This window comes from Epinephelus lanceolatus, chromosome 12, assembly GCF_041903045.1.
Source record: "Epinephelus lanceolatus isolate andai-2023 chromosome 12, ASM4190304v1, whole genome shotgun sequence".
NCBI classification, from domain to species: domain Eukaryota; kingdom Metazoa; phylum Chordata; class Actinopteri; order Perciformes; family Serranidae; genus Epinephelus; species Epinephelus lanceolatus.
Window position 1 is genome coordinate 39,621,169 of NC_135745.1, and position 27,952 is coordinate 39,649,120.

The window sequence follows — 27,952 nt, forward strand, 5'->3', positions numbered from 1 at the left end:
TCCTGTATTTCCTGAGATTTTTTAAGTACTTTTACTTAAGTAATTTTTCAAGTAAATACTTTAGTACTTTTACTTAAAGGAGCTATATGTAAGAAATCTAAAGCAAATAGTCATAAAATCATCCTAATATGTCACAGAGACTAAGGAATAATGTTCATATAACATACTGATCTCACCGACAACAATAGTACAGCCAGAATATTTCCATTTAAAAAAAACTTTTACGGTCCGCAAATCATGTTTATGTTTTGAATTTGTGTTTTGGCCTGTTGCGCCACCCACCGCCGTCTACCAGTCACACAGTCAGTAGAGTCTCAGCATCAGTTACAGTTACGACTGAGCTATGATGGCTGACGGTGCAACTAAACCCAAACGACCTCGTTATGATTCAAAGACAAAACTGGAGGCAAAGCGAGGGTCTATATAGGAGATGCTTTTGAACGGTGGAGACGGTTGAAAGCGGAGAAGAATCTGAAATCGGATCGAAGTGGCTACTCTTCTCCTCGACAGGTAAGCTTTAGCCAAAGTTGGCTAATTAGCATCATAGCTAAACGGGGATGGACATTTTGAACACTTTCAACTGTTATTCATTTTCGGTCATACATTGTAGCCCATGTGCAGATGGGTCATCAACCCGACTGATTTTTTTGAGAAACAAACGTTAGCAGCACGACAAGCAGCATTAGCAGTGTCCCGGAACATAGCATTAGCAGCCGGCTCCTCCTCTGCTGTATCATGGCAGCATTTTCTGCCATATTTTTGCCGGACGCCAGAGCACAACGCAGCAATTGAGCACAGAGCAGCAACCTTGAATCTGTAGGGGAGGGGGGGCGGACACGACTCGCGGCAGTATTTTGAATTTGAGTGCAGTAACCGTTTTGGCCACATTCTTACATACAGCGCCTTTAAGTAATATTTTGACTAAGCTACTTTTACTTGTACTGGAGTAATATTTGACAGGGAGTATCTGTACTTTTACTCAAGTAATGAAGTTGTGTACTCTGTCCACCTCTGGGTTTTGATATGCTTGTTTTTATGAGCAGAGTGCAAAGGCATTTTGATCATTTAAGCATTCATTCCTCTGGCGCCACTGAACGTTTTTGCACTGAATGTAATGTAATGTAATGACAATATCATACACGTACACGTGGTGGCACAGAAGTCAGAGGCCTTAGCGTTCTGCTGCAAAAAGAATGAATGTTCTAGCTATTATGTTTTTATTTTAGATTATTAGATTTAGATTAGATTATTTAGATTATTTTAGATAAATTCAGGATTATGATAAAAGCAATCTCCCGTGGGGAAACACTGGTGGCACCGCACATTGTCACCTTCTTTGCACTACACATACGGTCAGGTAGCACAACATTATGACATAATTATGCAATCATGAAAAAGACTGAAGCCTTAGCTTTCCGCTGCAAAAAGAATGAATGCTTTGGGTATTGTGGTTTTTATATTACAACAATTCAACAATTTGTCTGCAAAACTTCAATTTTTAAAAGGTTATTTCATTTTATTTAACCTTTATTTAACCAGGAAATCCCATTGAGATTGAAAATCTGACCTGGCCAAGGTAGCAGCCAATCAACAAATACAACATATAATACAAAGAGCCACAATAAAACAACTATTCAAACATAGTGGCCTCTCAAGAAAAACAAGCACATGTTTCTGTCAACCCATTCTTTATGACGCCCTTAAATTCATCAATGGACTTAAGTGTTTCTAATTTTAGATCTTTTTAAAGATTGTTCCATGTCGAAAGTGCAGAGAAGGAGAAGACAGTTTCCCCCAGGTCTTAAAAATCCAGGGTACATTAAAACACAACCACTTGGAGGAGCGTAGCTAATAACTACCAGAGCTGACACACAAAAGGGTGCAGAGGTAGACTGGAGGTTTGCCCAGTATTGCTTTATAGATAAAAATATACCAGTGCTGTTGTCTTTGAGTGGTCAGTGATGTCCAACTCACCAAATCATAAAGAATGCAGTGATGAGTACAAGACTTTGCATTTGTAATAAAACGTAGGGATGCATGATACACTGAAATCAAGGCTACATAAAATGGAGTAGGTTGCAGGCATATGCAATATGTCACCGTAATCAACCACAGACAGAAAAGTCAGACAAGTTTTTTCTTAGCACAGGAAGTAAAACCGGACTTATTTGTAAAATAAAGCCAATCTGCCTCACTACAGTAGCTATATGTACATTAAATGAAAGCTTGTCATCTATCCATACACCCAAGTACTTGTATAAGGACACTCTTCAGTGGATTTACCGTCAGAAGATGCTAAAATCATCAAGCAACTGTGAGCAGGCTCTTAAGACCATTATCGTTGTTTTCTGGGCATTTAAAATCAATTTTAAACCCAGCAGAGTTTAAAGAGCTTATAAAATGAGAAGACAGAGCGCTACTGACAGTAACAGCTCATTGGACCATGTGGTTTTTTAAGGAGGCTGCACACACATCTGGAGGTGGTCCAGATGGAAACAGATGGTTTGAAGTGTCTACAAAAACAAAAGAGAAGCTAATGACAAACATCTGACAAGCTCCATTGGCCATTTTGCAAACACTTTTGGGATGGTCCCTAACTTCAGCTCTGTTTTGGCTATGAGCAGGTCCTGATGTTAGCATTAATAGGCAGTTTTAAAAGGCCAGGAAACCAAAGAAACAATTAGCTTTTAATGTATAGTATGGAGATTTATTACATTAGAATAAACCCCTTGAGATGTATCATCTAATCTTCAGAGGGCTCACAAACAAAAACTCAAAACGAATGGAAAACAAAACATTTTTAAGAGAGAAGGGATATTGAAAGATATCATTTTTTTCCAATCAGAGGGAGCTCAAAACATAAAAGTTTTCTTTTACCGACTTCAGGAAAATGTATAATCCTCATATCAAATTCCAGGCTCTCAGTGTGGAATTGTTGTCAGTCAAGTCATGAATAAACTGATCGAGCGGAACAAGAAAAACTGTCAGAGCAGCCGCAGAGAGAGGCCAGCTGACAACATGTGAAAACAACTCAATCACACACATTATTATCATAGTGTTGTCATTCTACGGACAATAGGACACCAATAAAAACATAACATGTATTTTAAAATAGAAACAGATTACAAACAATTATTTTAAGTGATTTCAATTTTCTCCTCAGATATAAATTCATCATGTCATCCAATTAGCAAATGGAGTCAGACACTACAAATATCATCCAAGCATTGAATATATGAATAACTAATGGCTCCATTAGAAACCAGGGATTACATGCATCAGTAGTAAGGTAAAAGATTAGTCTCAAATTAACTCTGCGTGCCAATACTTCCCGATTGTTGTTCTCAAAAGCTGAAAAGTATGTAATTACTTGTGATGATCCGTTAGCACATTTAACATAAATCAGCATACAAATTAATGGTATGCATGTGCATTTCCTTTCTGTTTTACACTGTGACTGGTAAAATGTACAATTCTGGGATGCAGAAATATGTAGGGGGAAAGTTTTTTAATTTAGCATAAAAGTCAATCAGCCAGTCTACCACTTTGGCCTAGACTGGAATATCTCAACAACTGGCCTAGTATACTATGGACCGCTGTGAGATGATTAATTGTACTTTCCTCACAACATAAAATCAATAGGTGGAAAATTTAGCAACAGTATTACTCCTAAGGTGCAACGTTATGTTACCAGATTTTATTTACCTACCAGGGTCTCCTATTATAGAAGGATTGGCAAGATATTCTTGAGCTGCACAACATTTCTTGCATTCTGTCGGCCATCTTCGTTTTGAAAGATTTGTGTTGCACTGACAAGACCTGGCCAGTTGGAGGCAGTGTATGGCATGATGCACAAGGTTCCACTCTAGTGACTTAAAGGGAACTATAGCATCCAAACACATGCATATACAAGAAAATGGCTTTTAGATAGTTGTCCACTGTAGTGACCACTATGCATGAAAAGGTTTGTGTAATCGATTCATCAGATTCAAATCGATCTTCATCTGAATGACCCGATATTTTTAATATATTTTTCCCATTGATTTGTGAAGCTTTAATCCCATTTATCTCATCCTGGTGCTAAATTATTAACGACCATAGTCTTGAGAAACTCAGGCATTACCGATTCTTTTATGTGTAACTGTTAGCTGACTTGTTTTTGTTTTGGTGTAATTTATCATCATGCTGCAGAAGCCTCTCCTCCTGCTGTCTGTCCGTCAGGGCTGCTATGCCACATTTACACACACACTGACACACAAAGAGATAGAGATAGAGATGCCATGGTGTAAACAGAGAAGCGATGTTAACTTGAGCTGATGACAACCACGGTTGTTACTGTAAGTGCAATGAAACCTCCACAAGGAAAAAGTCAATACGTCATCAGTACGGCTGCAGCAAGCATAAACATGGAAACATGCAGAAAAGCAATATTTCAGTCAGAGCGCTTTCCAGCTAATAGCAACTTGTTACTAACAAGCTGAAACGGTTTAGCTTAGTTTGCAATGCATCTTAACACTTATCAGCAGTGATGTGACCTGCAGGCAGTGAGTCTCCTCAGCAGCAGAGGCATGAGCAGAGAGGACAGGAGGAATGATACTGGCTGATGTCTGTGTTCTTTATCTTTCTAAACTTCACTCAGTGTTGTGATGTCAGGATATATTCTATTGACATTTTAGATTTGTTTCCAGTGAGACATTAAGTCAAGCTGTTTTAATTTTACTGTTGCTGCTCTAGAAACATTTGGTTATAAAATATTTAGTTTTAAACCTGTTCTGGATTTATCCTTTTTTAAAATTTGCATGGAAAGCCCAGTCAGTCTTTTTTCATCATTGGCAGTATAAAAACAAAATCAGGGAGTGCAGCAAAATGCCGCCTGCCTACTTTTGTTTATACAAAATGCGCCTTTTTCAGGGCAATGGGGGGCGTGAGCAAGTAACAAAATGTGTAGCTCAGCGTGTGATGTAAACAGAGACGTGGGAGGGAAGCTGCGGCTAGTCAGCCCGTTAATGGCCTCTTTGTTTGCGAGGACAAGAAGGGCACGCAATTCCTTGTCTCCCCAGTTGCTCATCTTTACAGTGTCTGTCAGGTTTGTGTTTCCCTCTTGCTACTAGCTGCTCGCTAATTCCTGCTATCAGCTGTTTCCTGTTTATCCACCGCCAGTGGGTCGCACGTGCGGCGTCATCAACAGCTCCTCCCACAACTCTTCAACAACCCCTCCCGTTGCAGAAGGCCGTCTCGGTCTGTTTAAACTAAAAGGGTTCCACCAATACGTCTACCCTACGAGGCGGAAAATTGGGCACCTCGGATCAACTCGCCAATGACAGCTCTGTGTGTCTAAACGCTCGCAGCTTGCCGGCAAAATGGCCCAACATTCATGTAAAAGGGGCTACAGTCGAGGAAAAATTGGTACTGTAACTGAAATATCCCCAATCAAATCGGAAATTAAGTCGTTAAGTCGTAACAATTTAGCAAGCAAGTAAATGCTAAGGCATAACACATCAACATTTGGTCATGGACTTTCCATGTCCAGATAAAAGATGCAAGGTACCCTGGGTGTGTTGGTTGTTGACGTTCTCAGACGCCGTGTCAACTTCAGTCTGTTACATGCATTGTCTTCTTTCAAAATACACATCCATTTTCACAGGAAATTTACCGTTAACATACAGTCTCTTCCGAAATAAATGCACGACGTCGGTACAACACTGCAAGTTGACGTTTTTTCTGGGGACGTTTTGGTCCCTGTATTTTGCTGCAGAGTGAGCACTCTTGACTTTCACAATACTCTTTGGTACAGTCAGCTGCGGACAGGATGCAGTGGAGGAGAGAGAGGCCCTGAAATAACATCATCTTCTCTCAGTCTTTAGCTTTTGTTTGATATCTAGAGTTGGTAAAGAAAAATGTTGTTGCATATTTCTGATCCATTGTTAGCACAGTTAGCTTGTTTACCATATTACATGGATGCGGCTGTCACATTGAACAGCCTGCTGAGCCCTTTAAAAGTTCATATGACAACAAAAAACAGAATTCTGATTCGGGTATAGCCTTAAATTATAGTGAGTGTTCTCACCAAACCGAAATCTCTCAGACAGCCTTTCTCCCAGTGGCGTGGAAAACATGATCAGGGATTACTGAAATTTCTGTTTCTTGTCAATGGGGTTAAAATGTATTCTCCAAATGTTCCCCTCAGTCAGGACTGCTTGGAGCCCTTGTCATTTCAAATCAGCGTCTTGACTAAGAGATCAATAAAACTGCAAAACCAAACACTTATTTCGGGTTGTCACAGATTGCCGTGTGGGGAGTGATGTTTTTTATTTTCTGAAGGACTAAAAACGAACCATCTGCCAGAGTGACTGTGCGACCTGAGCAGGGAACACTGCTGCTTTGTTGTGCTGTAGATGCGATTCCCTGAGGCCAAAAAGAGACTGAGCAACCTTGTGGAAATGATGCCACTTTACAGAGAATAGCTTTTTCAGTTTTGGGTCCAAATTGAAGCACACCTTGGAGTGGTAGATCAGCAGACAATTGGAGATTACACCTTTGTGAGATTTTTGTTTCACTTCTGTTGGAAATTTGAGGATATTTTATGTCAATTGGGAAGATGGACCTGAAGATTATTTCCCCCTAAAGGGAGAGGAGGGAGGAGGGAGGAGGGAGGGAAGAACTATGATTGGCACTCTCATTACACTTGAGATGGTTCATTGAATTTTATAAATGAACTAATGGGAAGGAGCAGCATATACATACATGACATAACTTTTATTGTATTACTTGTTTCTGCCCTGAGGCTGTATAGTCATTAGAGACATTGTTGAATTTTAAATACACCCTCTGGTAAAACATTAATGAACCTGAGATGAAAATGTTCTTTTAGAATTTGCTCAGTATTACCATTATCATGTCCACTAGGGTGATTATTTTCTAGAAGAAGAGAATTGGAAATGAAAAGAAAGATGAATTCAAAGGAAGGTGGCAGGTTTTGTTTGGGTTTCAGAGTCAGTCGGCTGGAACTGCTGGACATACGCAAGGAGACAGAAACAGAGAGAGAGAAGAAAGGAAAGAGAGGGGGCGTACAGCTTGCAACTATCATTTTTCCTCTAAGTAAAAAATTTGTTTTTCAAATATGCTGATTTTTAAGGTTGAGGAGGTCGTTGCATGAAATTAAGTTAACGACAGCAGCTGGAGAACATGTCAGAGGCATGATGCCAGAGTTCAAGGTGAAGATCCTTATTCATTTTATAATCTTGACCTGTTTATTGCCGGATGATAAAAATTTAAGGTGACAAAAACAAAAATCTGCACAAATGTTTTGCATTTACAGCACAAAACATTAAGTTATGTCATAAAAGCCTCTATGTTCATAGGCTGAATGCTCAACAGTAGCCAGAAATCCATCCATCCATCAATTTTCGTAACCGCTTCATCCTCTTGAGGGTCGCACGGGTGCTGGAGCCTATCCCAGCTGCCACTGGGCAAGAGGGAGGGTTCACCCTGGACAGGTCACCAGACTATCACAGGGCTGATACATAGAGACAGACAACCATTCACACTCACATTCACACCTACGGACAATTTAGAGTCACCAATTAACCTGCATGTCTTTGGACTGTGGGAGGAAGCTGGAGCACCTGGAGGAAACCCACGCTGACACGGGAAAACATGTCAACTCCTTCGAATCCTCCACCCAGGGCATTTCTATAGTGACGCAATATGTAAGCTGACCTTTATCACTGAGAGGTGGAGGAAATGTTGGCCAGTCACCAGAAGTAAATGTTAGCATTATATGATTCTACAAACCACAAATATATTACTTTTACATGTTTCATATATATCATATTAATGTTTCTATAGTGACGCAATAAATGAGCTGACCTTTATCATTGAGAGGTGGAGGGGAGGGTGGATGGCGTGTCACAGAGGTGAGATGCCTGCCAAGCTGCAGACCACTTCAAAACCAGTAACGCCAGTTTTTTTCGGCAACCCGCAGCATTTCCACCTGCATTTGTGGCACCAATTGTGGTGTTTTAGTGGCACATCATGGCGTTTCTCGGTAGTGGACTGTGGGAGGAAGCCGGAGTACCTGGAGAAAACCCACGCTGACATGAGGAGAACATGCAAACTCTGTACAGAAGGGCTCCCTCCTGGGATCGAACCAGGAACCCTCAACAGTGCTAACCACCCAGTAGCCAGAAATGTCCATCACAATTTTCCAAGTTGACATACTGTATTCAACCCAAACACCAGAAGACCAAGGCAATATTGAGAAGCTAAAACCTGATAAGTTTGGGATTTATTTTCTAAAACATGAGTCTACAGCATGTGTGAATTTGCACTAAATACAAAGTACATCTAAGGTGGATGAGAATGTCATTATTTTGCAGGTATTAACAATCTCACCTGATGATGATTACCACCGTTACTACAATACATCCTGCAGGGTTCATAAATATCTGTACTAAATGTGATGGCAAACATTCACGCAAAGCCACAGATGAGAACTTCATAGTGGAAAGGTCAGGGGATTACCAAAGTCCATGCAGTACACCTTCTAGAGACCATGAGTGAATGTACAAAATGTTGTGCCAATCCATCAAATAGATTTCTTATGGTGGTGCTTCAGGAGAAGCCACGGGATCACCAAACTCTAGACACCATGAATATCCAGCAGGTACCGGACCAAAGTGAAGGACCGGCTGTCTAAAAGAATGTCTAGAATGTCTAAAAATGACTAAAGCCCCTTTCACACATGCACTGCAAACCTGAAATTATCTACACATTACCCAGAGGAGCTGTATGTGAGAACGAAAATGTCATAATAACCTGCATCACACATTAACAGACTTAACCAGCTCTCTAGTACAAAGTCCATGTAATGTCAACTTCTGTTGGTGAGGGCCATCATTGAAATTATCAGACAAACTCAAGGAACAGCATGACCACGGTGTAATCCGCATGATGTCCTGCCTTCTGCATGCTCTATCCAGATGCCACCCCTCGCCTAAACCAAACAGAATATTTCCAATTGGTAAGAACACGTCTGACACAGACAATCTCCTGTTGTATGCTGCAAGTGTAGAAGAGAACCTGCAAATAATGTCCTGCCCTGATTCTTCAGAAATTGAGAAATCAGCTTTAAACAATTATTGGATATTATAATTGTTGCTGATTAATCTTTCCCTGATTGACTAATGAATTAAAAGCCCTTCAACATCCAATTATAATTTCAACATCCAGTGTAATCATTTGGATGGTTGAACAAATAAACCTCAGTGTCAGTTCAATCAGGGAGACTTTCTTTATGCTTCATTCACAATTCTCTATCTCACTCCCACTGTTTCCTCCAATCAGCTGCTTATGGGCATTTGCTCTTCTATGTAACCAATTAAACTTTGATCTCTATCAGCTGATCATGTTGCTACTGTCAGACTAAATCTGTTCTCCTCTCTGCTGCTGTCAGCTGTCGTTTTATTCATTCCATCCATTCACCTCCAGTCATCATATCCGGAGTCTAGGATGAGCCCACTCCTCTTCACACCCAGATCCTCAGCACCCTTTCATCTCATCACCACCACTACCACCACCTGCGTCTAGACTCCAGGGGGAATTCCCCATGCTACTACGGCTTCACCACCCTCCTTAAAGGAGAAGTCCGGTATTTTGCACTTTGAGCCCTATTTCTGGGTTGTTTAAGATGAAATAGAGTGGCTAAGACCAAAATACTGGCGATTGCTCATTTTTGGAGAATTTGTCTTTCCCCTGCCTGGCTTAACACTGCTGCCTATGGCCATGTGTGGTCCTGTCCTAAAACCACCCTAAACATTTGTTTTCAAAGCCATGAAACTCACCGAGTGGTCAGTGGTGTTCGTTTATTCATCATAAACAACCCAGAAATGGGGCTCAAAGTGCAAAATACTGGACTTCTCCTTTAAATACACGATGTTCTGACATAAAAATCGTAGCAAACTGTGGTTTCCATCCGTGTCTTCGCTATTCATCTCGATTGTGGAACTATTTTTTCAGCTGCCTCACTGACTCACTTGTTTGACCCTGAAGCGTTATACACTCCAGCCCACTTGATGCCGATAATGCTCCTGCTGATAATGCTTTTCAGGGCAATGGGGGGCGTGAGTGAGTAACAAAACGTGTGGCTCAGCATGTGACGTAAACAGTGATGTGGGAGGGAAGCCGCGGCTAGTTAGGCTGCAACAGTCAGGTGGCGATTCTCTCGAAAATCGGCCCTTTTTTCACCGTCCCCATCATCTGACGGTTAATGGCCTCTTCGTTTGCGAGGACAAGGAGAACGCACAATTCCTTGTCTCCCCAGTTGCTCATCTTTACAGTGTCTGACAGGTTTGTGTTTCCCTCTTGCTACTAGCTGCTCGCTTATTCCTGCTATCAGCTGTTTCCTGTTTATCCACCGCCAGTGGCTCGCACGTGCGGCGTCATCAACAGCTCCTCCAACAAGTCACCAACAGCCCCTCATGTTGCAGAAGGCCGCCTCTGTCTGTTTAAACTAAAAAGTTTCCGCCAATATGTCTACCCTACGAGGTGGAAAATTGGGTACCTCGGATCAACTCGCCAATCCGGCTCTGTGTGTATAAACGCTCGCAGCTGGCCGGCAAAACGGCCCAACATTTGTGGAAAATCTGGCAGTGTAAAAGGGGCTATTGTAGCCTTTTAGCTCAGCGAGTACCGGCTCAACAGTGCTGTGTGCACTCCTGGAGGAAGAACGAGAACGAACGAAAAAGTTTTGTAATAAGTTTAAACAACTGCACGATGGATTACTCGCTTGTAAACAACCTTCGCAGTACGATGCCTTTGAACACAACGCCAACCTTGTTCTTCTGCTTCTTCTCTGTGTCCCATTACATTGCAATGGTTTCCTGCTGGTTGGCGACACACACGTAAAGAAGCATTATCGCCATCAGGTGGGCTGGAATGTGTAACGCTTCAGGGTCAAATGAACAATCAAGCGGAAGGTTACACACGGGTGTGAAGCAGCTGCAAAAATAGTTCCACAATCGAGATGAATAGCGAAAACACGGATGGAAACCACGGTTTGCTATGATTTTTATGTCAGAACATCAATGAACACCACTGACCACTCGGTGAGTTTCATGGCTTTGAAAACAAACGTTCAGGGTGGTTTTAGGACAGGACCACACATGGCCATAGACAGCAGTGTTAAGCCAGGCAGGGGAAAGACAAATTCTCAGAAAAGGAGCAATCGTCACTATTTTGGTCTTAACCACTCTATTTCATCATAAACAACCCAGAAATGGGGCTCAAAGTGCAAAATACCAGACTTCTCCTTTAAATACACGACATCATGATGAGGTCTAAACACTAAAGACTCAGGACGAGTCTCTCCTGATTGAACTAAAGGTATGGATAAAAGAATGACTGGTAGCTTCCCTGCACATAAAGCATCACACTATGAACAACTGCAGTGGAAGAGAGTTTGAGTAACTACATGTATCAGTCTATTTCCCTTTGTTCAGCAGGGAACACTGAATCTCTCTCTGAAGAAAGCTTTGTGCCTCGAGTTATGACCACTGAAGCAGACAGGCCAACAGAGCCTGAGGAGAAGATGCTGGGTAGACTTCTACTCACAGCTGTGTTTCTTAAGCTTTCCCGTGTCTCTTCATGCCCTCATGACACATTAGGAAAAACTACAATTGTAGGTCGTAGATTCAAACGCTTGCCAGTGTGTTTCCTGTCAAACCTCACAGCAGTCAGTTGGTGAGAGAAAATGAGCAAAAGGATGTGTTCTTAAAGTCTTTGGCCCTGAGGGATAGCGTGTCTGGATGATGAGACCATATTATACCACATTACACAGCTAAAAAGCATGCATGTGCTGTCAGAGCTTATAAGCACTTTATCCAAGTCTTAATAGCAGGTCACTGCAATAACAAACAAAGATTCTAAGTCTGACCATTATCATTAGAATCAAGCCATTTGTTTGTATTGGACCTGTGGACATTCATAAATGCTCAGTTCCCAAGGCTTATTTTTATTGTAAAAATGTGTAATTCAAAACGTTTGGGGGGGAACATTGTTGCCGCACTGGATTACATTCACTGGCAAAGTTTCAATCCAAGCATTGTGACATTATTCCAGGAGGACGTTGAAGTGGATGATTGAGATTCTTGTCCACGTGTTGTGACTGCATGTTTAGGCGGGTAAAACACCTGGTTAAGGTTAGGGAGGGTCGTGATTTTGATTGAATATTGAAAAGCTCATGAATAAATGCTGGCAATTTTCATGTTGGGACAATGCTGTGGTTTACATGTGGTTAGGTTAGGGTGGGGAAAAAGTCTTGTTTTGGCTTGAAATACCCAGTAATGTTGCCCGAAACACTGCCCGGAGATGTCACAGCATGCCATTTAAAAACATGACTGGTCTTGAGCAGTGGGCTGCTGCTTGTTCAAACCAATGGCCAGTAAAAAATAGTGGCATTGTACATTTGTGCAAACCACAGAGCAGATATCTTACTATAATGATGAAAACTCATCGCGTTTTTCTCCTCACTGACTTGGTCAATCCATGTGAAATTTGGCACAGTGGTAGAGGGTCATGGGAGGATGCCAATGAAGCAATATTACATCAATTGGCCAAAGGGGGGCGCTATAGCAACCGACTGAAATTGCAAACTTTGAATGGGCATATCTCATGCCCCGTATGTCGTAGAGACATGAAACTTTGCACAGAGATGCCTCTCCTCATGAGGAACACATTTGCCTCAAGAACCCATAACTTCCGCTTATATAGATTTTCCGCCATTTTGAATTTTTTGAAAAACACTTCAAATGGATCTCTTCCTAGGAAGTTTGAGCGATCTGCATGAAACTGGGTGAACATAATCTAGGGACCAATATCTAAAGTTCTCTCTTGGCAAAAGTTGGAAAACTTACTAAAACTGAGCTTCTATAAGGCAATGAATATTGCGGAGGGCGTGGCTCATCACATAAAGGTGTATAACATCTCAAGGGTTTCACCCATCACCACGCAGCTTTGTAGGCATATGACCACACATAATCTGAGGGGACCCCTCCATTATTGACCCCATCAAACAAAATGGGGGCGCTACAGAGCTCATTTCTTATCTAGGCCTAACCGCCATATGGATTTTTCCTAAACTTGGTAGATATGTAGAACAGGACGCCTCAAGGTGACTGGAGAAATTTAACTCTAATTGGCAACTGGGTGGCGCTATAACAACAGAAAAATGCTTCAAAATGGCTAAAATGCGACCGATCGCTGTGGCTCCCCCTGTGGACCAATGTTGTTGTTTTTCTAATTTTTGGTATGACTAAGTCATGGTATGGTATGCTGTACATAATCACAGAAACTGTCATATTCTGTCATTCTGTCAGTCCCACGTTTTTCTACTCACTGACGTGGTCAATCTACTGTACTTTCAATAAAGCAATCATATCATCATCAAATTCACAAACACTCTGTCTGAATACATTGCTCTTCTTAATGGGTTCACTTGACTATTTAATCTGCAATTTCCTATGACCTGTATCCCAAACACACACCATATGAAACTGTACATGGGCAACTGTGCATGCAGTGGGTATGGACTAGTTTATGTTTAAACAATGCTGTGGTTAATGTGGTGGTGAAAAGGTCTAGAAATGATGACAGTTAATATAAAGTTAGAAGCAAAACATGTTTACTTAGATTGAACAACCTTGGATGGGGTAATGTGACAAGAGCAGAGTGATCTATAGCAAACATTGTGTGATAGTGGGGCAGAATGAGCTGTGGTAGAATGCCAAGTATTAAGGTAAATCACTGCTGGAGTGCTGGAAACGGCAGGAAATCACACACATATGGAAAGTTAGGTATAATGTGTGTCTGAGGAAGAGTTTAAGAATGTTTGGTGAACTGTTCTAAGAAGATCAGGGATGCAGCCTTTGTCGATTACACCCCAAAGCTATGGAACACACTACCTATAGATATCAGGGAAGCTAGCTCGCTAAATATTTTTAAAAGAAAGCAAAAAAGTGTATCTGTTCACTTTAGACTTTAACTCGCTCTGACTTCCTGATACAGGTCTGACTCTGTTTCTTTTTACACTTTTACTTTCTATTTATGCTTCACGCTGCTGCCTCTGTTTTAAAAATCGTACTTGATATCATGATTTATAGTTTTACAACTCTGATTTTATGAATCAATTCTGTCTATTTTCATGTGAAGCACTCAGTGCTTATATGCTGCCCTTATTGTAAAGCACTTTGAGCTGCATTTCTTGTATGAAAGGTGCTTTATAAATAAACTTCATTGTCATTATGATCTTGCAGTGGAAGTCTGCAACCAATCATTAACGTTAAATGCTGGCAAGGGAGACTTTAGTTTAGACTTAATGGCAGTGCCTTGTTTCCGGCGACAGCAGTAAAATACAAAACCAATGTTAAGCTTCATGGGGGAGACTCAGAAAGATATCTGAAAATCCAAGCAGCTAGCAAATTCCTACAACTACAAATATGGGTATATGGGTATATTAGATAAGACACAAAAGCACATTTTAAACTGTCAAAAGGAAAGAAACTGACAATGCAACACCAGCGGCAGTCACGATCTAGAGGGAAAAGCATCTGCAGAAGCAGAATGAAAAAGAGTGTCCTCAGCGCTGATAGGATTTACAAGTGTTGATCAATACCACTAAGACTACTGCTACCTCTGTTGACAGGTGCTGAGATATTAGGCTCTCTTAACACACAAGCTGGTCCATCCTTTGAGTTTTTATGTGTGAAAAAGCCAATTTGGGAGGAGTTCCATGTTCTTAGGAAGGAATGAAATGTGTGTAACAATTTAGGTATCATCTGTTAAGTACCACTAAACAATAATTTATCTATACAATCTATTGTCAGACTTTTTGCAAGGAAAACAAAGAAAGTGTGACAATAAGACTGGGACTTGACTAACGTGTCTTTCTTAGCTGCTATTCTTGAAAAAACACATCAAGACAAAGCTCCGCTCTTAACAATACTTACCATCAATAAGTATTGTATAGTGGCTTTAAAATGTCTGTCCCAATCCTGTGCTGTAGTGTATGTGAGGATGCTGAGCCAGTAGTGTGTGCAGCCAGGGGAGCCTGGTGCTGATTGGACCTCCTGGGGCACTTGGTGTGCAATGGCTAGTAAAATGTTTGCTCCACACATGCTGACCTAAATTTGCTGACTGACTAACCTCTTACCCAGTCCCACTGTGGAGAAGTGGATCAAAGGTTTTGAGAGGCTACATTCACCGCAGGAGAGTCACTTCACAGAGGACTTTGGTGCAATCACTGGAAAGAAAAATAGCACCAGCTGTAGCAGCCAGAAGTGCGTGATTCTCCGCATGAGAAAGTGCACATGAGAAGTCGCCGTTGCACCAGTATAGGATGAGTGTCTACAATAAGACGCTCTGTTCTACAATTTCCAACGTACACTTTGTACACGTAGGTCTTTACATGCCTTTTCTTAAGGCAAAAACGTGGGTTTCATCCTCCACAAGGGAGCTATGGGCACATGAGAGAAGAACTGAGAAGAAGATGCAAAGCGTTATTGCACTCATTTAGACTGTCATCACACTTTAGTGCTAAATATTGGTGAGTCATGAGGTTACTGACGGTATAATGAGTAAGCTTTTGGCAAGCAGAAAGACTTCTTTTATACTGCTTTGGAAAATATCCTCAACTTCTTAAATTGGTTTATCCCTTTCTTCTTGAAATTACATTAATCTGAAACAGCAAACATGTTTGAGGGAAACACAATGCCGAGAGACTTGTGTTTATTATTAACATAATGTGGAAATGTTGCTCATTAACCTACCTTGTAAGTCGGAAAAAAATATTGATATCAACAAAATGTTCACTAACAATATGTTTGGTAATTTGTTTTCAGGCAAAATAGGCAATCTTACAACAACCTATTCACTTGTACTACTGAGTACCGCATATTTTTTTACCTCACCTCACCTTACCTTACCTTACCTTACCTTACCTTACCTTACCAACCCTCACCTAAGGTGATGTGCTATGGTGAGTGACCAAAAGACTGATACAAGCAAACTCAAACATCAGCTCAGAGTAGAGCTGTTCCTTCATGTTGAAAGGGGTCGGCTGAGGTGTTTAGGGCATCTGATCAGGATGCCTCTGGAGCACCTCCTATTTCTGTACATTCAAAACAGAAGCTTCCAAAGAGGCAATGTTTCTCAACGCCCAAGAAGCACGACTGTCAAAAATATTTTTGGCAGCTTTGGTCGCTCTAGTCGCTCATCACATGAATCACTGAACGTTCGATTGTGCTTGTCAATTTAAAGGAGCTGCAAAGCGGACTACTGGCTTGAAAGCACCGTAGTTGCTGCTTGCTGTTGTCCAGTCAAAAAGCTCATAATTTGCCTAAAGAAACTTATGCTTACCCCCCAAATGGTATCGACTCAACATGGAAGATGATATTGCTGCTGTGATGTGTGCTGCTGCCGCCTTATGCATTCGAAGACGCCATTGCTGTCAGGTTTGGGTGCACGAAATCCTCTGGCACCTTGATCAGCACAGTGAATTTCGTCAGCTGGTGCAAAAGCAATATTATAAAGAACCGTGTGGGCACGAACGCAAGTAATAAACTTCTTAATACCCATTGTCGGAACAAGTGTGCTGTAGGAACCAAAGTTACGTGGCTTGTTCTCTTCATCGAAGCATGTCAGCATTCTGATTAGTTGTCGCCGAACCGCATCAGAGCTCATTACCATAAAGTTCAACGAGTTTTAACTCCCCTCCGGACCGCTCCGGTTGCTTTGGTCGCCCAAGACACACATATGACTACCAGGTTGCCCAAGTCGCCGGGCTCTCATTGAAAACGAATGACTTCCGCCATTTTGGAAGCTCTGGTCGCTGTTGGTGTGAACGTATAGTTAGAGGTGCTCCAGGCATGTCCCACTGGTAAGAGGCCACGGGGCAGACCCAGAACACGCTGGAGGGATTACATATCTCGTCTGGTCTGGGAACGCCTCAGGGTCCCCCAGGAGGAGCTGGAAAGCGCTGCTGGGGAGAGGGACATCTGGAATGCTTTGCTTAGCCTGCTGCCCCTGGGACCTGGCTTTGGATAAGCGATTGAACACTGATGGATGGAAAAAATTTCTAGGAGACAGGGTGTATCTGTTATACAAATAGGGATGGGAATTCAGAACCGGTTCCAGCTGAGAACTACTTCCAAATTGTCCAACCTATCAGAATCACATGGCTCAGAGTTTATGAATTCCTTTCATTAATGACGCCATTTTGACAGTTGCGCATTTCAAAATAGTGATGTCAAACCCATGTATCTACACTGCTGGAAACTTGCAACAAGAGGGAAACATGGTGGAGACAAAGAAACGGTCAAAAGTGCGGCTTCATTTCTCAAAGTCAGATGACAACAGTGTGGCTCAGGATGTCTGTGAACTGATCATTTGAAGTAAAAGTGGAAACACCAGCAATATGCTAAAACATTTTGTCCACAACATGGGCTTATAGTCCAGGAATGCCATGTATCTGACACTCTATGCATGAGTGCCACTGCTTTCCAACTGAGCAGCGCGTCATTACCAAGGATCCCTGTTTATTCCAGCGCTTGGGCAGTTACTTGCAGCATCAGTAAACCAACGAAAAAAGGCATCCTTTAACATCAGCATGATTCCGAGGGAAACGCAGCAGGACAAGTGTGAGGGAAATTCTCCTCTCTGAAGAAGTGATGGACTTGGTGTGAGGAATCAAGTTTCTTTATTACATGTGCACGGAGAGAGTAGCAGGGTTCTCTGTCAACCTGAAGGATGTACAGACCTTTATACCATTCCAAACCTTTGACCCCAGGTTACACGCCCCAACTGCACTTGTAAATGACCTAAAGGTGTAATAAAGATTCCTAATTAATTCCAACAAAAGGACGAAAGTTAAGGCAGCGAAAGTCCGAGTAGGGCGGGTAGGAGTGGTGGTGGATGGGTCCAACAAACCACAACTTTCACCTTTCACCCTGTTCTTTTTTCCTAAACCTCACCACGTGCTTTTGTTGCCTAAACACAGACATGTGTTTGTTGTTGAAGGAAAAAAAACGTAAATTTGCGGTGTTGTACCAATGTAGTGTTTCATTTTGAAAGAGACTGTATGTAAACGTTAATTTTCCTGTGAAAACGGGAGTGTAATTTGAAAGAAGACAATGCATGTAACAGGCAGAACTGGACACTGTTTCCCACAACGTCAACAACCAACGCACCCAGAGTACCTTGCACGTCATATGTAGACATGGAAACCAAATGTCAATATGTCAGTTTCTTATTTTAAAATAATGCTGAAAACCTGTGTAGGCCTACTGATTTTCCACACAGAAAACTGATCAGGAATCAATAGGGGGATCGATATGGAATCGGACCGATAAGCAGACTCAATAATGACACTGGTGTCAGCAAAATCTTAGCAATTCTCCACACAACCATACCTCCCAATAATCCACATTACAACCTCTGACACTATTAAATCTGTGCCCACAGGCCCGTCCTACAGTGTTACAAGTGGCTCTCGAACAATTTAATGAGAGATTTATCCTTGAATGTCTAAATGATTGCAATTAGTAAGTTATCTCAGGGAAAATACGGCTATCCGTGCAGATGATTGTGCTTTCTCACTCTGAACTTCCAGAAAGCTCTCTAATTTCATGTTTTGTGATGACGCAGGTTTCTGTTTATTACAGCTGTATTTCAGGCCCCAAATGACAAGGTAATGTTGCACGGTCTCACCTCTGATTTCAAATAAAGCATCAAGCTGCATCCCCGACATGCAATGCTGCTACTCCTCTCTCTGAGCCTGATACACAACATAGCACTGATACGTCTTGGACTTTATTAATCCCGATAAGAAAATCAATAAAATTCTATTGTGGAAACAGCAATCCTGACTTTGAGCTGTGTTGAGGGGATAGCGTGTGCTGAAAGGATGTCCAGGACACACAGGGATAAAGTGAGTTTACCAAAGGAAGAAACGAGATTTACTGAATAATTACAGTTACAGTCTGAGCGGAGAAAGTGCACAGGTCAGTGAGATAATGACTTAAACTTGAAAACCTGCCACACTGGTGTTGATATCTTTCATCTGTATTGCTGTGAACATCTTGTCTTGCCTACGGCTTGACAGAAAGCACATCACATGGTTGTGACAAAGCGGATACAATGAATGACCTTAAACCACATCTGCCTCAGCTGTGGTGATGTGCATTCCATGTAAACCAAGGAACTGAATAAATGCACAAAAAAAGGGGACACAGGAAGGTTTAAAAATGCATAAACCTCTTAAGCCACTCTGCACAGATATTAATATTTATGCATGCTTGAGGAAATGGAAGGAATTTACAGCCCCTTACCTGAACAGGCCTGTAAAGTCTGTGAAGCCTCAGATTTTTGTAAGAGAATAGCAACATTTCGCTGACATTAAACTTCGTCAGCTGTTCATTTTGAGGCACTACAGAAAACCTATGAGGTACAGCATTTTTATCCTCCAGTGTTCAACAACTGGGAGTACATAGCACAGAGGCTTGTCTTAAAATATAACAGTGGCCAACTCTGGGTCGTCCTTTCAAGTATGCAGGCCTCTAGCATTAAATGTTTAGGCCTGGGACATTCCAGGGAGCCAAATGGAAGATAATCTATTGTTAGTCCCATGGGTCAGATACTGTATGTGGCCCAGTGAGAGACTTAAACACACAGCTTTAGCTTTAGTTTGTGAAACAGAGCGCTGTGGCTCCACATCAAATGAATTTTCCTTTTTCAGACTCTGCACCGTTTTAATTAACACCTGCTCATGTGATGTTAGGGCCTACTTCTATTCTTAGTCTGACCTATTTTGTGATTTTAAATTTTTATATATCCGTGGCTGAAAATGGGTGCTGCTAATTTGACCCAGCAGAATCAAGATACACGCCTCCACTGTCTCAGGACCCGTGTTACTTTGTTGTAAAAACATGCAGCCTCCTGTGACTTTTGAATTATGCAATTCAGAGTTTTGTAAAGGCCTCCCTACTGTTCCCCTAATACAGGGGTAAGAAACTTGCAGCTCCAGAGACATATGTGGCTCATTAACCCCTCATTTTTTGTAACATATAAGTTTTATTTATCATCATTGTAGGCCTTACAAAAATCTTACATTGTCTATACGCTAAAAATGAGTATCCTATGCACTGATTTAAAAATAAAAACAAAAGTTTTAACATTTCATAAACTAAAATATGCGTCATACATCTACAGCCTGACACCTTCTCCTCTAAATTTTGCCAAACTTCAACAAAGGTGGCTGATCTTGAGCCTCCCTATCTAGGCTAATAATAGATTCCAAATCCATAAAAGTAAGTCTCAAAGGAAAACACAGAATTTAACAGTGAGTGGACAATTTCATTTGCTTTCACTGCCAACGCTGCAAAGTTAAAGTACCAAATTATCATAAATAGCCCACAGCAGAGGAGCCATCTTGGGCTAAAACATATTTTTGAATACTCATTTAGGGCTCATTTAGACCGAGAGTTGTCTTGCTTTGGTCTGAATCAGGAACTAATTTTGTTACAAAGTTGTATAACTGCCTGGAGTTGGTTTGTGTTCGTGCAGCATTTACAAGTGGACCAGATAAAAATACCTGTGTGAGAAAACTGCTCTTGACTGGTCAGAATTTACATGCATAAACAAAACCTTGGTGGGGCAGCAGTGGCTCAGTCCATAGGGACTTGGGTTGGCAACCGGAGGGTCGCCTGTTTGAGTCCCCGTCCGGACCAAAATATGGAGCGTGGACTGGCGGCTGGAGAGGTGCCAGTTCATCTCCTGGGCACTGCCGAGGTGCCCTTGAGCAAGGCACCGAACCCCCCAACCGCTCGGGGCACTTCACCAAGGGCAGCCCCCTCACTCTGACATCTCTCCACTTTGTGCATGTATAGGTCCTGTTTGTGCATGTGTGTGTCTTTCGGACCTGTGTGTAATTGACAAGCAAGAGTGAAAACATTGAATTTCCCCTCAGGGGGATTAATAAAGTAAATAAACTAAACTAAGAAGAGTACCCTGGAAATCCAGAGCACAATTTGATTTTGCTCAGCGAGTCACTCTGGCAATCAGTGATGATGCTCATTACCCATGCCGATGAAGCCAAGCTGCACCAATCACATCTGTGTATCTGATATAGGCGGACCAGAGGCGAGCTAAACAGATGACGACAGCGCTGTGACGACGAAGTCTGGAATCAGTCAGTAAACATTGCAAGATGGCTACGATGAACACCAGCTGTTTGAAATGGCTTTGGCCGCTACAATGAACGAGTTAGACTTGGCTTTTTCTCTAAAAGAGGAACAGAAGACGGCGCTCAAATCTTTCCTTTGCAAGAAGGATGTTTTTGCTGTTTTGCCGACCGGATACGGCAAGAGTCTAATCTACCAGTTAGCTCCGCTGGTAGCTAAGCTCTGGATACGTCACCCTGTGTATTGTTCTGATTGGTTGTAGTGTTATCCAATTGCATGCAGTGATATTTTCAAATGCTTGCTTGGTGCCGCCCCTCGAGTTGGGCCATTTGCATTACTCATAGCCAGACCCTAAATCTTTCTAGATTTAGGTCTGGATTTCCAGGCTAGAAAAAGAGTACACTTGCAAGATAAATGCTACACTTTCTAATGTCACAATGGAGGGACAACTCACGGCTCCAACTAGAAGACAATGTTTGCATTGGTTGCTGATGCATTGGATGCGCCGAATGTGCATATTAAGATCATCATAAAATTTGTCATATTTAATCGAGGCAGTAACTTATAAAAGGAACATTTAATTGAAGCCGTTTGCCATAGAACCACAGCAAGACACACCTCAAAGATTTTTCAGATGGGTTTAAACACCAGAACTGTGTACAAATGGTGAAAATGAGCTATATGGCTTATGGAAATAAGGAACTCTGGACGGCACTCTGTCAGGAGACTCCACTCGCAAATATCCGTTTGGGACTGAGCTCAAAATGCAAAGCGCTGTCAGTCACAAAGGGGTTCAGCCTTTTAGACAATTTCTCCAATCATCACGCAGACACCGAGCGTCCTCTCCTACCTTCCGCTCCATTAGGTCCCAGGGAAGCTGAGCCTCCCTGGAAGTGACGATTTTGTCGCATTTATCTAATGAGCGTCTCGCTTTGCTGCATGAAAAAAACCTGCTCAGCGCTGTCTGCTTGGAGGCTCCGCATCCACCGTGCTGACACGAGAATATATGACAGGGAGGTCACATTTGAAAACTGGTGATAAACAGCTGACGTTGGAACTTCATAGTCATGATGTGAAACGCATCCTAGCACACGTTTAATGCAATGTTAATTCTTATTTTAATGTCAATTCAATAGTGCATATTTGACCATTTCTTCTATAAAAATTTTAGGGGATGTTCAGCCTCCCTTGTTGTCTCAGAGCAGTCGGCCCTGATATTAAGGCAGTACAGGAGGAGGCGCACATTAATAACCCTCCAGGACTGTAACATGCTCATGTGTCATCCAAACAACGCGTAATGCAACTGCAGTTGGTTCAGATCGAGGTCGGAACACATTCTCAATCAACTTATACATATCACCTCACTTTAGAAATGTTGATATGATACGTATGAAATGCGCAAATGTAATGTATTTGTTCTAGCGACTGGGCTGGATGTGCACATAGAGATCTACTGGCCGTAGAGTTTCACAGTGCATACAAATGTGCCACATAACATTCAGCACACACACACACTTCATTACTGAGCTATGTCTGTTTCCAAAAATGTCACACTATTCCTTTAACATCATCTCTGCCCTCAAAGTCTAGTGTAAGTGCCATAGACTTGGCACAATTAGACCTGTTTTTGATACATGTCACTGCATGCTCAGGCTGCACACGCAGTGTTTTAACACATCACACTGCATTCCCATCAACCTCCCCCAAAGGCTCCACACTTGTATGCATCACTGCAATAATCTACAGAGACTCTAACACTCTCACATGATCAAAAGTTCATTAGAGAGCTCCACACAGCAAATCCTCGCCGGCCTCTTATAATTCCTGTTTGATTCCTATGTGACAATCGATCTCAGACAGCTAAACCCATCAAGTCTGTCTCAGTGGCTCTGATAAATTTTCACATGCAAAAGTCTATTATTTGCTGCTACAGTGGGACAGCAGAACGTCCAAGACATTGCAGTCAGCGTGCCAGACAAGCTGTAAAATAATCTCAGTTATTCTGTATGACTGCATATTCGTTTCTACTTTGTTCCCTGCCTCAAACCTCTTCTACAATGCTCCACGGAAAATGCAACAACACTGAGAGCTCTCGGAGAAGCAAAATAATTGAATTTGTTCACAGTCCAGTTTGTGCTAAAGGTAAATCAACACTTTAAATAATAATTACCCACAGGCTCTACACAAGGGAACAGCAAAAATCTGTTGCCTGTGTCACTCCACATCCAAGCTGTCTAATAATGTGACTTAATTTTCCTGAAAGCGTTCTTTGATTCCTGTACTCATTCTTTCCCATTTGATTCATCAAACCTGTTAAAACACCAGGCGGCAATTATGTTACCACCTCCAGCAAGCAAAAAGTGCCATTATACTCCGGTGCATTTGACAAGCCTTTTGTTTGACTGCAAGATCAATTTATCAAAAATATTTGATCACTGCAATCTCGCCACAATATCTAATGCTCACGCTGTCAAAAATATTACATCGATTCACAAAGGTGCTGACGAGTGAAGGTGTACATCAGAGAAGGCGAAGGCGCATGTTGTCATGGCAAATGACTGCGCTTTTCACACAGAGTGGATCAGACCACCAGGCATGCCCAACTAATACTGAGCACCAGCAGAGCAAAGGGTGAATCAATGCAGTAAGAGGTGACTAGGCAGACAACAGGGTGTGTGAGAGTGTGTGTGGTAGGGGGGCCAGTGGGTAAATGACACTGCACCTGAGCCTATTACAGAGATAACAGCCGTGTTAAATGAAAAATCCAGCCTCAGACACTCTTACGCTGCCACCCTGAACCCGAGGCTCGGTGTATTCATTACAGGAGAAATTGTCTGATGTTGTTTTCTGAAATTAACGCTGCAATTCACTTTTCTGAATGTGTCAACAAACTTCATCAGCCTCATGATTAATACACGAGTTACATAACGTGCCACTGATGGTGTGGTGGAGAGTTGTGATATGCTGTTCTCAGCACTTGGTAAAACTGTTGGCTGATACAGATTGGGTTTGGAATTACTCAGTCTTTGGAGCCAGCAGATAAAAAAACAGCCTTTCAGCTTATTGTTGAAAAAAAACAAAAACAATAAGAAATGTTATTGTGAGAACAACAGATAGCAGCTTGGCTGATCAAGATGTGAGGTCAAGTTGAAAATGATTCAAAGTGAAACAGCTGCACGGTCAGCACTCCAAACCACACTGGATACACAGCAGTCACATCTTCATCGGGTTACAATCACAACCAATGGGCCGATGGACTGCATGACGACAGGTGTCATCGGAAAGACAGTGAAGTTACAATGTCATATATTCAGCCTTGTGAATTTGTCGTGGGCTGGATTCAGCAAAATGTGATTGGCAAAGACCCGGTGAACTCAACTCTACACCAGAGTAGGTGGCCAGGAAATGGTGCTGTCTGGCTGACAATCGTGTCTTACAGAATAGCAGCCTGCAATGCTTTCTAGTGAAGCTGTTGTCCATAAATGCCTGTGATGGATTTCTTCTTTTTACAGTTGAATTCTCCTTTCTGCCTCTGATTGTTGACCAGTGTTGCAAAGTCCTGCTCCCTTGACTTACTCTTACAGACTTTTTGCAAAGACTAAAGGTGTTGAGGGTTGGACAGAGGGTAACAGACAGTATATTACATTACAGAATTTCAGCTGAGTTTGGTAATGCATCTGTTAGGTTAAAATCACAAATAAGCAGAGTGGTCCAAAAAGACTATAATTATAAAGGGGAAGTCTTCACGGCGCTCTCCCATGTCCTGTATTCACAACACAAACTGCTTCCATCAGGGAAATGCTACAGGGTTCCAATTAAATACAAGAGGAGATACCTGAATAGATGTTAAACTCTTTCATCCCTCTGTGGGTGAATTTCCTAAACTCAAGACAAAAGGAGGGTGTAAAATGAGGGGCAGTGCTGCATGTATCTGAACGTCTGCACTTGTCTGTGCTGTGCACTTGATGTCTGTTTCTGCAGACCCTGTGTATTTTTGTATGTGGCAGCCATTATGTCCAAGAAAAACTTCCCTAGGGACAAATAAAGTAATCTTGACTCTTGACAGTGCAGAATATTTTTCATATATTTCCTCCTTTATAAAAAGCCGCTGTATCTGCAACACATATCTCAACACTGTCCAAGTTTGGCCGGGTACAATATCTGGTGAAACAAGCAAACGCATCTGAGTCAAGCACTGTAATCATATCACATTCCCATGATTTTTGAAGTGATTTGGGGGAGATGTGTCCTTGGCGTGAGCAGCACATATGCTCATTCTGATGCAGCTGTTCCAGTGACATGAGGTGTAATGATCATTGAGATTCACTGTCATCACTGCTCTACATCAGAGCAGAAGGGGACTCAGCAGACCAGTTCAGCATGAAAGGGCATCTACAGTGCACATGGACACATTAGCATATGTCTGCTTATAATTAAAAAGCAGACATATGCTTGCATTTTCAACAAGAATAGTATTTGACTTACTTTTCCAGCCAGTGCATTTGACTGCAGTGAGTGTGTGTGTTTTTTAAAGTGCAATGTGCGTGCAAAATATTATTACCCACACAAATGGAGAGAAGAAGTTTTGCCACTGGAGCTAAATAATAAATCTTACTGGTCGTGTTGTACTTCACCCCATTGATGTACTCAGGGCAGGGTCTCTCTACAATCCTCCCGGTGCTGCTCCGCGGCCAGCAGGTTCCAATCTCATCGGTTGTGGCATTGCAATATAAACCTTGAGGGGTGGAAATAAAGTAAAACAAAAAAAACGCGGACGCGTATAGTTTCCGTTATCCAAGACGCAACATTTCTCAATATTCAACAAGAAAAAAAAGAAGCAATTCCATCTTACCATCAGTGCTCAGCAGTGACAATGAAGCGTTTTCCAAAAAAGTGTCTTGAAAAGCATCAATCAAACTACAATTCAGGTCCCCGAGCTCCCCAAATATGATCTGATAAATGGTAGCATCCATGGTGCGAACCGCCGCTTTCAGTAATGTGAGATTAATTCCAAGTCCGGGAAGAGACGGACACACCGAGCCCAGCGGTGTTCATGAGCTTGTGAATCGGAGCAACAGTAATGACAAGTAGGGAGCCCAGTGCTCCCGCTGGGAGCCGCGTGCCTGGCCAATCAGAGCCGCGCAGTCGCTCATCCATCCACTTGCTGCAGCAACCCCGTGAAAGACAGCCGACACACCGGACTAACCAGATCATGGACTTTGTCACTCTGATGTATCACACCTGCCAGCCACCTGGCCTCGCTATTTATCGGGGTGAAAGTGGCTGATTTCAGATGTGAAAGTGAGTGAGCCACAGACAGCCATAGAATTAAAATGCACATAACCCATACCGGTTGGTGTCTGTGGATGTAACCTGTGTGTGCACTGAAGATATGAAAAATCAATCATGTGCAAAGTTCAACAAACAATAACTGATGGCCACTGCTTTAAAAAAAAACGTACAATGACTGTGATCAGTTTGATCTTGCAGTTATCAGGTAGGTACTTAAAGAGCCTTATTTGAGGGGGTTAAAGTGACATAATGAAAATGTTTGTGAAGATACTGAGTGAACCAGGTTACGGGATATGCACGCACTGTCCACTTTATTAGGTACACCTTGTCAGTACCGGGTTGGACCCCTTTTGTCTTCAGAATTGCATTAAAGTGACACTTACCTCTCTGGAAATGTTACGCTTTTCTTTGTTTAGGTTAAAATGCTATTAATACGCTGATGGCACACTGAATTGAAAGTGAATTCCACCAGAGATAAAACTCATCATTATACTGTTCTCATATGGCTCTAAGAAAACTCCGACCAATCATTGCATTCGAACCAAATGCAATGATTGGTCGAGCATCCTGTCTGTCTTCTCCACGTGGAGGCCTCCGACTGACTTAACCGCTTGCATAACATCTCTGTAACATTATGACAACACAGCATCCAGTTGCTAATGGCTAATGTTAGCCTACTGCAGCGTAGCCTCTGAAACATTAACGTTATCCTCCTTGTGCGTTTCCACTTACTAGTAATGTTAACGCTACTATCTAACATTGGCACTGTAACCTTATTCTACAACTCATCAGTCATCACGGACTCCGGTTGAGTTTTAAAACTCCAGGGTTGCATTTGACTGTCTTGGCTGTAATGTTACACTCGCTCTCCTCTTCCGTGCATCTAACGTTACCTTGCCAACGTCTACATCTAACATAGACGTAATGAGGACGTAATGGAGGAGGGGGGAGTAAGCCTTTGGAGGGAGGTGGAGTTGCAGGAGGAGGAGGACGGGACTTTGGAGTTGTGGATGTTCAAATTCTTTCTAAGTGCTGTGTGAAATGCAAGAAAGGTAAGAGTAGCTTTAATTCTTGGTGTCATAGATTCAACAAGGACAGCATCACACAGCTGCTGCAGATTTGTCGGCTGCACATCCATGATGAGAATCTCCCGTTCCAGCACATCCCAAAGGTGCTCTATTGGACTGAGATCTGGTGACTGTGGAGGCCATTGGAGTACAGTGAACTCATCGTCATGTTCAAGAAGCTAGTTTGAGATGATGTGAGCTTTGTGACATGGTGTGTTATCCTGCTGGAAGTAGCCATCAGAAGATGGGTACACTGTGGTCATTAAGGGATGGACACGGTCAGCAACAATACTCAGGTAGGCTGTGGTGTTTAAACCATGCTCAGATAATATCCCCCACACCGTTACACCACCACCACCGCCA

At 42.2% G+C, this 27,952-nt stretch overlaps 1 protein-coding gene across 1 annotated transcript in view; it reads right to left on the bottom strand.

Moving 5' to 3' along the window:
• crhr2 (corticotropin releasing hormone receptor 2) overlaps positions 1-26,282 on the bottom strand; it is a 69,275-nt gene extending 42,993 nt beyond the window's left edge. The window contains exons 1-2 of the mRNA XM_033651067.2: positions 26,083-26,282; positions 25,846-25,965 (exon numbers count right to left, since the gene is read on the bottom strand). Coding sequence (XP_033506958.1) covers positions 25,846-25,965; positions 26,083-26,203 — 241 coding nt within the window. The 5' untranslated portion in view covers positions 26,204-26,282. The remainder of the gene's footprint in view (positions 1-25,845; positions 25,966-26,082) is intronic.
• Positions 26,283-27,952: the final 1,670 nt, after the last annotated feature.